Raw genomic sequence first — 12,273 nt, forward strand, 5'->3', positions numbered from 1 at the left:
GAGGCATCTAATGTTTTGATCAGTTTGTTATTTAATTAGTTAAATTTAAAGCATATTTCAGTACTGTATTCTGTTTCCAGTAGAACAGAAGAAGAAAAAAAGAAAGAAAAAATACCGGAACCCCAAAGAGGCAGAATCAGGAGAGGCCCTACGCGGATGTTCCCATTATTGCATCCCCCACAAGGGTTCTACCTCCCGGCCCTCCTAAAGATCCCCCTCCGGTTTCCAGGGCGTAGGTGTCAGTACAGAATTTTCCTCATTTCTTGAGGACCTCTAAGCTCATTGCAAGTCATGTTTATTTTATTTGTGTGTAATACATTTTTTGCATCCCCTCATATTTATCATGCCATTGATTGGTTAAACAGTTATTGTTTTAGTGCATCTCAGTATAATAATGTTTTTAATCAGTGTAATTCCCGCACAAGTGACATGGAAAACCGATTGAATTAAATGTTTCTTGATATATAAGTGTTTTGTCAACCATGATGTACTCAATATTTATAAATGACTTGCTGTTACAGTTAGAAAGTCGTGGATTTGGAGCAAAGATTGGATCCATAACTGTGGGAAATCACCCCTAGCTGATGACATTTCACTTTTGGCTATATATCCTAGCAATCTGTAAATGCTATTAGATATAGCATAAGCCTACAGTAATAAGTGGCGATTAGATCTTAGTGTCACGAAATCATACATTATCATTTTTGGACCCCAAGACAATAATTATGTCAATATGAAATGGTTTCTTGGGCCATCATGTTTTCCCGTTACTGATTCGGCAACGCTTCTGGGATACTTGATTAACTCAACGCTGCCGTCGCATTACGCAATACTCGATGAATGCAAGAAAGGAAAAAAGTCTTTTCACCACCTGTTTTGTTTTGGCATTAAAATGAATGGTTTAATTCCGTTGGTTGCCGCAAACGTATCAAAAAGGTAATTTTCCTTCAATGTTTTATGGAAGTTAATTATGGTGTAATATTTCAAAAACTGACCTCTCTCAATGGGATGAAACTCTGAGTCATTTTGCCAAAATGTTCAAGGTTTCCCAACATGTACAAGATCGGACATGCTAGGATGGACATCAGCTCAGTCTGAAATTGATAGAAGAAAATTGATGTTTTTACAGAGATTGTATTTGATGCCTTTTAACCTCAGTCTGAAATTGATAGAAGAAAATTGATGTTTTTTCAGAGATTGTGTTTGATGCCTTATAACGTACATACCAAAATTCCAGATAAACAAAACTGGAAAGAAATTGTAAGGCCAAAACTTGCTGGTCTTGAAAATAATATCTGGAGAGTCTAATCAAGCAGATTTTGATAGATTCTCTTCTGATACACGAATATTTACGGCGGTCGGCTAAAACCAGACAGCACATGGAGGTATATAAACATAAAGCTACACTATGGGTTGCTGTTCCTTTAACACAGCTCGATGCATGTATTAGATGTGGGAATGTTTATACAGACTTGATACTTCATTGTGTGATTGCCTGTCCTTATATGTCGAATTTCAGAAACTCATTCTTGGATTTCCTTACTGAGAAATTTCCACGAAGCCTGTACATTATGTTATTTAATGCAGAAGATGAGCTGCAACTACAATATCTTCCAGGTAAAAGGTTACCATCAGGTGTAATCGACAAAGAAAACAAACTCCAAACTGTTCGCCTTGTATGCAAAATACCTTGTCTTGCAGTGTGTGGCTATCTTCTGCAAATATAGTACTTAAACTTGCAACTTATGCAGTTGAGGAACACTTTAGTTATTTATAAGCTGTAAGAATTTTGTATTCTAATATTCATTGTTTGTACTTATTTATTGATTGTAATCAGATGATTTATTGTTATAGCATGCAATCTTCTATTGAAGAAAATACAGATGATGATGATCCAAGGATATGTGCTTATTTCACCGTGTGCTATATAGGCATCAGTTTATAATTATAATTTGAGGAATAAATGTTGCATTTTGAGAAAAGAATGCATTGGGATTATGCAATGTGCTAAATTAAGTTTGCATGGGGACTTCGATTCTAGCTTTGATTGAATTATATATGGACATAAACACGTTTTGAATCCTGTTTCTAATGAGTTATAACTCCGTAACCTGTTTGATTATATGTTATAGAGATTTGTGTTAAACCAAATGATGATGATAATGACGATGATGATGCGATGATGACTATATGTCGAGAACGTCGATAGTTACCGTATATAATAATTGTTATATTCCACTTCCATCAAGTTGACAGGGTAAAAATGTTTTTAAGGTTTCACGGGTGCTCCTGGTCCTTCTGGTCCAAAGGTTGACCCAGGTCTTCCTGGTCCTTCTGGTCAAAAGGGTGACAGAGGTCTTCCTGGTCCTTCTGGTCAAAAGGGTGACCCAGGTCTTCCTGGTCCTTCTGGTCAAAAGGGTGACAGAGGTCTTCCTGGTCCTTCTGGTCAAAAGGGTGACCCAGGTCTTCCTGGTCCTTCTGGTCAAAAGGGTGACCCAGGTCTTCCTGGTCCTTCTGGTCAAAAGGGTGACAGAGGTCTTCCTGGTCCTTCTGGTCAAAAGGGTGACAGAGGTCTTCCTGGTCCTTCTGGTCAAAAGGGTGACCCAGGTATTCCTGGTCCTTCTGGTCAAAAGGGTGACAGAGGTCTTCCTGGTCCTTCTGGTCAAAAGGGTGACCCAGGTCTTCCTGGTCCTTCTGGTCAAAAGGGTGACCCAGGTCTTCCTGGTCCTTTTGGTCAAAAGGGTGACAGAGGTCTTCCTGGTCCTTCTGGTCAAAAGGGTGACCCAGGTATTCCTGGTCCTTCTGGTCAAAAGGGTGATCCAGGTCTTCATGGACCTCCAGGTGCACCTGTTCTTCGTGGGTCCCTTGTTCAAAGTGTTTAATCCTAGACCTGGCTCAAGACAGATTCCTCCAACTCCTTGATCTTCTACTGTAACAATTGATACTGATACAATTACTATTCCACCTACTACACTCATCAGAATAATGAAACTGACTTTAGAAGAGATAAATGAAAATGACATATTTTTTGATCTTGTGAGTAGATTGTCAATAATAATTAGAAAAGTTATTTTTACACGGTTTATCATGCCTGTGTTGATGTAAATAGTGTTTAAACCTAATCAACTTCCACTGGATCTATTTTGTACAAATAAACAATTGATATGAAAGAGCGAATACATCTGGACCACGATTTTAAGCTTTCATTACTGCAATAATGTATACCTCCACGCTTATGTCCCTATCATAACATTAAAAATCGATTGTCAAAATATTTGGAATATTTGAATAGAACTAAACTTCTGGATCTCAATATTGTGTTCGTCCGTATTATCTTTTCTTTCTTTTGCCTTTTTTCGTTTTATCCTTTCTACATTCTGTTCCATGTTTATCGTTTGGTTAAAAGTAAAATTTTGTAAAAATGATTATTACTAGAAACATTATTTGTATCTAAAAAGTACTAAAATCATACTTTATGGTTTCAAGTCAGTTTTCTTCTGGAACAGATTGGTATTAAGAGCTGTGAATAAAATAGTACACCATCCTATAGACATACCCTGGCAAGCAATATCACTCGTCCCTGCGATCAATTCTTCCAGGAACTTTATGACATATACAAACAATCAAACGACCGCATACGTATTCACAGAGTTTGGAATACTAGTTTATTTAGGGCACAGTCTAGGTTTCACTTCTGAATACATTTTAAGAAGCATATCCCTTCCACCATTTAAAGGAACAATGATTTTATAACAATATGCAATACTATTTCTCTCGCTCTCTCTACTTATGAAAATACATGTAACTTTATTCGGTCTTTTCTCATCAACTATGAAGATGATACACTGTGTAAGGTCGGGAACCCTAAACCAAACTACGTAAACTCAGTATTATTGCAGATTGCTTTACGTTTTCATCTGAGAAAAACAACGTCACTTATGTGATGTCATTTGAACATGTATATCGATTGGCACCAAACACAACGACCTGAGAAATGTGGGAAACAATTGGTCGACTTCAGATCAAAGCTATGAAATGCACCTGAAATTGTTTTTGATATCAAAGGTGTGAAGTGAAATTTGTTTATTTGAACCAAATGTTGGATAATTGAGTGTTAGATACGATTTAAATATAATAATTACCAAGAATATGTTCAAAATAAATTTCGGCAAGAGGTTTTTCAGGAGAAAAATATCAGCATTCATAAACTCTCCAAACATATCTGCTTTCTGGAATAGCCGGAATATTCTCTCCTCCTGAATTGGACTGGCAGACATAGATGTAAAGATGTTCAAGGAATCCATGATCCTCACAACTTTCTAAAACACACACGCACACACGCACGCACGCACGCACAGATGAACACAGAGACACACACGCAAGCGCGGTAACCTTGTCATAAATTACAATTACTAATAGGTTAAAACATACATTTTTGCTAACGAACATCACTCGCTTTTCTGTTCTACAGCCTGTTCTGTGTTAATAAAAAAAGTCTTCAGCAACAAACCTGAAGGGTACGCGGATTTATCTGGTCTGTCTGTTTTTTGTTTACCCAAACGTCTTAGCACTGTGGTCTTCGTTTTTTGTCACACCACAACATCTGCGAAATCCATTGCATATTATGTAAACACCTGATAACCAGTTTCAATTAACTTGCGATCTTTCACTAGACTACTCCACCCGCTAGAATTCTATTACGCAACAAAACCAGAGTGAGAACCACACTAAAACCGAAGGGAAATAAGACTGCTGGTTCGTGCCAAAATTGTTGAAGAGGTGTTCCTAACTGGTACTTCATGTTTATCACATATCCAGAAACTCTATCACAAATCCAAAAAGTATAGAGTTTTTCGAATGAATTCTAATCTTGAAAATGCTAATGCTAATGTCACGAATATGTTTAATGTATCACAATTATATAATCCAAAATATCCTTAAATTAATTCGCCATAATGCCAAAAATAGTGATCTAGTCCGCTGTTAATAATGAACACTTTGTAATTCCAGTGAACAATTGAAATAAATAAATCCTCTCAAACTAAACTAAACAAAAAACTATGACTGGTTCTATTTCAGATGTTAAGGTAAAAATAAGTAATTCCAATTTAATCAACCTTAGTATAAAAACTACAACACAATTTGAGAAACAGGATGAGTGAGATAAGTACATTTCCAGAATATTCCTAGTTATAAACAATTTTAATAAATCTCCACTACTCTGTCATCTTAATAGTCATCTTCATCAAAATGTAGCCAAATGGGATTTTTCCTTACGAAATCCTAAGATCAGAGTTAAGGCTGTATCTAGAACTTGAACATAGTAAGCATGTTGATTGATCCTACATAAGATTAGACATGTACGACCAACTTCTGCCCTCAATTATGGATAAGTTTCAATCACACAATAATTAAATATACATACATATAATAATCAACAAAAGCCAGTACACAATACAAATTAAATATACGTCCAAACCGCTTTCATTAGACTGACCACTATTGCAAGGAATCGTATGATCTTCAGTGGAAACCAGTGGGTGGCTCGGTCAACCAAGCAAAAGACAGTTTTAGATTACTGTTTGTTTTCAGAGTTGTTCAATTAAATCTCTTTTGGATTTATACCAGTGTGTTGAGCACGTAGATCTGGTTAATGTTGACCTTCCTGATGTAAAATCATTATTTTCTTTCCTCCAAAGTTCCAGTAAACGGTACTACACTCTGGTTAGGAGGATAGTGGCGAAGGTCTTTTCCGAACAGTACATAAGGTAATGCCAGTGTAAGTGAAGACTGGTTAGCTGCCCTTGCCTTAGTAGAAGAGCAGGATAATACCCTGTTTCCAATCATCAGGGATGTCGTCAGTCTCCTACACAGAATTAAATACAAAAACTTGGTTTGCCAGGCTTTCGTCAATATGTCGGTGATGCCACAGATCACGTTGTTCTTCCGAATTTTTAATTTCTTTAGTACTAAATCAGCTTCGATCATAATTGGCCTACCAATCTATGGGATGATGCAGCTAGATTGACAGCGTCGTCATGTTTGTGAACTGGGGTGGCTGTGCGACTGCCTTTCAGCCAGAAGTAGTGATCCCTCCATCGCTTTAGCTTTTTCTGTAACATTAAATCAGCCGAATCTTCAACAGGGCTATATAATAATCCAGAAAATGACTTACTGAGATTCCTATAACCAGCAAATATGTTTCTGTTATAACCTCTGGCTAAGGCCTCCCCTGCCTCCGGCACACTTTGTTAGCAGTTAAATTTTATTCATCGAATGCTAACTTGGTTGATAAATTTGATGAGACTGGAATAAGTTGTTGTCATCCTGAAGACTGGCAGCTCTACTGGATTAATAAATCCAATTCTTATGGGAGATATGCGCATGCACCGGATTATTCGAAGTTGGACAACAGAGACTGTCTTAAACTTGACGTCTACAATGATATGATCCATTTTCTCGCATATCCATCCGTCATTAGAAATTCATAAATTATGTCTGGTAGCCCTTACTAGGAGCCACAAAGTTTTCGGCGGACAACATTCAAGTAGTCTGTGTAGTTTTCCACACCTATTTTGTCGAATCATGTGTCGTAATGGCGTCCGTCTTGTGCTGGAAACTGCATTAAAGACTCCAAGGCATAAAATAAGCTTGTTTAGTTACACCATATGCATTGTGACCTCCAATATCTGATAGGAACTGTCTGTCTCCATGTAAGAAGGCTTCGATGGTTTGCACATATGACACAATTAGGTTCATGCTTTATATTTTTACCTAAAATTGACTCACATTATGATGTTGTTGCCCGACTGCCATCCTCACAGACTATTAGGACCGAAATCTGACACTGCATCTCCTGCGACGTCATTATTGTAATGCTCATGTCTGCATAACTGCAGTGTCACATTCTAGTAGTGTTCTGACAGTTAATGCCTCAATACATAGAAAATGCTTTCGTTCATGTGGCACCTTCACAGTTTTCACTTTTGACAGCATTAAACACTTATCAGAACCGATCCGTTGCAGGCCAGCCGGTGCACTGTTTGTTTCCCCGCGCGACTAGCGAGGGTGGACGATGTTCTCTTTTGTGAAAATCAGATAATGAGACTACAGTGGTACAGAGCTTGTGAACATGAATAGGAGGGAACATTTGTGTTTTGACGACTTTGAAGATGTTCACGTAGAGCAAGATCTCAAGCTCTTATATCAGTAACTCCTGCTTGAGGAATTAGTGGTATTGATCCTAGAACTGGGCATTCAAAGAACACATTTACATATATATTTGTTACCCAGCTAGAATCAATCGGATTATAACAAATATAACTTCTGTTGTGTTATGAGAGGTTTTTTTAATGTTGGCGCAGTGTGTGAACATTTACAGAATATATCTCATTCATACGAATATTTGTGTGTGTCTTTGACCTGGAATTATACTCATTGTTGAATGCTGACTTCTGACCTAAGGAGATACTCACTCGCTCGTTTATATTTCGTCGGTCCTGATGCTAAATTTGATTTTAATCCCACACAAAGTCCTTCAAAAGTTCTTCAACAGAAACAAAATAGAAATGCAAAATGTTCAATGTAACAGGGGCCATAAATCCATTCAATGTTTGACAGAAATCGGCAAACATTGTAATTGACCTCCATAGTTTTGCAAATGTACACTGGATTCAAAATTAAAAAGGTCAAAATTTAAATAAATGATATACCCTGATATTCCTATCGTGCATTTGTTGTTTTAAAAAGAGAAATGTCCCATTTGGGGTGGGGTGCAAAGAGACAATTTATTTTCTTGATTGTAATATCCGATTTGTTGTAGTTGATTTGGATTTGAAAGTACTTACCAATAACTCTGATGTGCACTTTATTAGATTTTAAAAGTGTGTAAATATTTATGCATACAGTTAAAGTCAATTTCTGTATTTCAAGAACAGTCCAAATACTATGTGCTCTTTGAAGTACTTTACCCAGCATACAGAAACGTTCACTTTCAACAGCTGTCTACTTTGGGCAATACGGAATGTTCCTAATCATGATAACAAGAAATGTCAGTCTGAGTAGATGAAAGACATATGCGTGTTAACTTTTTTATGTTATAGTTCTTGAGGAAACAACTTTTTCGTTTGCATTCCCCACATTCAATGGTGCTCCATAACTCTGGAGGTGAACTTTAATGCAAACCTCAAATAATTTCTGAATTTGATCGATGAAGTCCTTACAAAGATACTGAGCAGAAATTAAAGTAGAAAACAAAAGTTTAAAACCAAACAGAAAAGGCTATTATATTAAACATATAATGCTAGGAAAGTAAAACCTGACTTTGATCTATGTTGGTGTGTATATAGCGCGTACCGATGTATAACATGCACCCAGTGTTTTACACAGAAAGTCGAAAACCACACTTTTGCCATATAAATTGTCTGTGATATAATACGTTTGAAAATATTGATAATTTTGCTCCGTTTTTGTGTGTGACCATAGTCGGTCACTTTAGTAGCGTACTCATCAACAGTTCTTAAATGACGTTCGATTTGTTCTTGATTATCTAAAACCTCATACAAATCTCATTTCAATCCATTAAGGCCTGCACACGTGATTGAGTAGAAGTGTTATTTATGATGGACGTAATTGGATAGGATGAAACTTGACATGATGTGATGTTAGGGCATAGACAGACATGGATAATGCTATTTATGTTAAGGTGGAGAAAGACATGATTAACGCTATTGATGTTAGGGGCCAGACTGATAAGGATAATGTTACTCATATTAAGGTATAGACTGATATGGATAATACTAACCATGTTAGGGGACAGACAGACATGGATAATGCTATTGATGTAGGGTGGAGAAAGACATGATTAACGCTGTTGATGTTAGGGACCAGACTGATAAGGATAATGTTATTCATATTAAGGTATAGACTGATATGGATAATGCTATTCATGTTAGGGACAGACAAATATGGATAATGCTGTTGATTTTAGGGGATAGACAAACACGGATAATACTATTTGTGTGAGGGGATAGACCGACTCAGATAATACTATTCATATTAGTGGATAGACACACATAGCTAGTACCATTCATTCTAGAGATATACATGTATACTGTTATTTATGCTAGTCTATTAACAGAGTTACATAATCATATATACCCAATACATTAATGAGGGTATAAATATCTATCTCACCTACAGAGAGTTGTGTCCCTTGCAGCCTGAACGTTTAATAATTTGGCCACCTGTGACCTTGATGTTAGATCTTAGCCTATTTTTAATAAAGCATGATATGAATGTCATTCTGTAAATGCTGCTAATTACTGGGTGAAGGTCCAAAGCAATGCAGTCATTTTAAACAAATTAGTTGATGAAAATATATAACAAGGAGCAAAGCAGACATCACGCATTACTCCTAATATGCAATGATGTAATAGTTTGATTTCTTATTATAAACACACACCCAAATATTTCAAATATTCAGTCTGGCAAGCTAATCCACAGATTAAGTTCCTGGAAAACAAGTTGTAACTGTAATCATTTATGTGAGGTGAAAATGTCAGAGGCACAAAAATTAAATGTGGTGAAACTATTGCACGTGTTATGGTTGTTGTTACTATTTCTGTCTCACTTTCAAAAGCAAACAAGAGCTAGGGATAACTTTAGGTCATGGAAGTTGAAACGTCATTGATAGAAAGGACCTTAAATTAAAGAATAAATGAGTTGACAGGGTAAATAACAACAAAAACACGTAGACGTATATCCCAATTGCATGTATTGCCACACCAGTAGGACACGAATGAATGATAATGTTATTTGTCGAACAGGGGGCATAACTCCACAGAGTTCTTCTAAATACATTTTGAACAAACAAACTTAACCAAAGTCATCTCAACGTAAATCTTCATGCCAAACTTTATTCCTTAAATCCTTGAAAGGGTATTAAGCAGAAACAGAATTTATAGTAACTGTGACAAACTGTAACTAATCAGACCGACATGGGTAACACTATACGTCCATTTATTTAGATTTGGAAAAGGCATAAAGCATACAGAAATCTTTGAGAGTTAATGGCACTTAAGTTTGCTAGGAAATATTTTTCCAATTCCGGGATTGACATGTGCATCAGCTAAGTGAAGCATTTGAACTTTTGAATCTTTTTAAAAGTATTTAATTTGTGTAGTAAAGCTATTTAACAAATGCCACTAGCACATATTCTTTTTTAAAAAATCTTAATGTTTGCACAAAATTAGTTTTTGACATAATATGGTGTTAAACAGATTTGATCTGCTCCCATACATTTTGTCCAGTATATCTTTGGGACTTCCTCAGACGGTAAGACTAGCTATTTGATTGAACTTTATAACAATTTCATAGTTCGAGCTGCATTAATGTTGTAGGTTTTCTTCTTTCATGAAAATATGATACCGTAACAAATTTATTAAATGCACGCTGTAAGAATGACCCAATATGTATATAATTTAATTTAGTATAACAAAGTTTCTCTTATTTAGACACAATACACCACATATACTGTGTGCATATATTGAAACTTGGTCCAGGTTATGTCTGATATGAAATGGGCCCTTTGGGAGTGTGGTCTATTTGCAGCCCCCATGGACCTTTTAAAAATAATTTCTGCATTAAAAACACACCAAGGGGACTGGGGTGACCCAAGTGGCTGTCTCCCATGAAGCTTGTAATTCGTCACTATAGTAAAATAGCCCTGACCGTTTTACACTGTAATGATAACTTGTCCTTAAGCATCTGTGGGGCATTACACAGTGAGCAATTTGTATGTCGCTTATGTTAGTGATCAGTATATTATGATTATGGGAAATTCCAATGGAATTCCATCTTAAATCAAAATTAGAAAGAAACTTATCAAAACCTTTCTTTTTGCACCCTTCTCTAATGTGACTTATATAGAAATTCATGAAGAAAATACAGATTATATAATGAATTTTTCTATCTATTTCTACCTATTTAGCACATGGAGAGAACAAGGTAATTTATTGAATGTATTTCATAGTAAACAACACAGCTAAACATGTAAAGTTGACGGGTGAAAAATCTGTACATTAAAATGTCAGCATACTGCTGACCTGGATATTTGCTTAATTTTCATGTTAGAATAAAACTATTGAAATGAGTAGATGTATCTATGCATTACCTAAATGCATTTTTCAAGTATTGCAATGGTAGACATAATTGATTTCCAATTCAGGTAAGAAGAAACACCTAACCGAAGTGCAACATTGACAACAACATTTTCTGATCGAAATAGATAACGCTTTCTGAATCATCATTTCTAAATATCTTAATCAAGAAAAGGTCAAAAATAGACTGGAGAAAACACTGGTATGATATTTTAGTAACATAAATGGGTACGTTAAACGCCTGCTGGGTAACTCATAATCTTCTGTGTAGGCATAAGCAGGACATGCAGGGCTCAAAATTAGCGGTAGTCCAATAGCCCGAGGCTAGTAAATTCTTGTCAGACAGCTAGTTTTCATCATTTGGATAATCTGATTTCTAGGAAAGTTTTAGTTGCCGCCAGTCAGCATTTTTTATGTTATCTTTCATAATTTTCGATTATGTGAACTATTCGACGATGTCCACGTGCTATCGACACTAATCACGTAAAGCACCAAGATTCAAAAGTTTGACAAAAGGGCTAAATAAATTAGGATTTTGCAAATCGTATTTAAAAACAAGGCAGCATATGTCAAGAATGGTTTTGGTATATTTGTAAGGTAAAGCTGCATTTCTAAGACGGTTAGTGCGATTTCTGCTGACCTATCATATCCCGTATCTCATTTATGATGGGTGTGAGGTAAGAGTACACTGCTATCGAAACGTTGGAATTCGTCAAAACCACAATATGTTAGCATACAGTAGCTACTTACTACTAAGATTTTGTTTTGCCACTTGTCTAAACTGGAGCAGTAAAGGTCAGGACTAACATGGACTGAAAGACAGTCAAACATAATCATGAACATGCCAAACCAAATTTGTACATGTAGAACAATCTTCATCACAATCATAATTATGAGTAACCATTCCGTCTTTAAGTGATTAATATCATCGAAATACATAGTTTGTTCAATGGTTTGTTTCCGTTATGAAGACTTTCACAATGACTATAGAGCTATCATGATACGACTTCTCGCCATGCTTTCACAGAAACACAGCAAGTCAGTTTGTGGAGTTACAAGTACATTTCCTGTGTGTGATTGGGTTCCGTGTCTATTTCACTTAAATGTTATTCAC

The 12,273-nt window shown here is 36.2% G+C and overlaps 1 protein-coding gene across 1 annotated transcript in view; it reads left to right on the top strand.

Annotated features, from left to right (window-relative positions):
* The window catches only part of LOC149778520 (uncharacterized), a 98,518-nt gene that overhangs the window by 63,553 nt on the left and 22,692 nt on the right, over positions 1 to 12,273 (top strand). The window contains exon 7 of the mRNA XM_089938351.1: positions 2,275 to 2,874. Coding sequence (XP_089794477.1) covers positions 2,275 to 2,874 — 600 coding nt within the window. The remainder of the gene's footprint in view (positions 1 to 2,274; positions 2,875 to 12,273) is intronic.

The sequence above is a fragment of the Sinohyriopsis cumingii genome, chromosome 17 (genome assembly GCF_028554795.1).
Source record: "Sinohyriopsis cumingii isolate HCF-2022 chromosome 17, ASM2855479v2, whole genome shotgun sequence".
NCBI lineage: Eukaryota > Metazoa > Mollusca > Bivalvia > Unionida > Unionidae > Sinohyriopsis > Sinohyriopsis cumingii.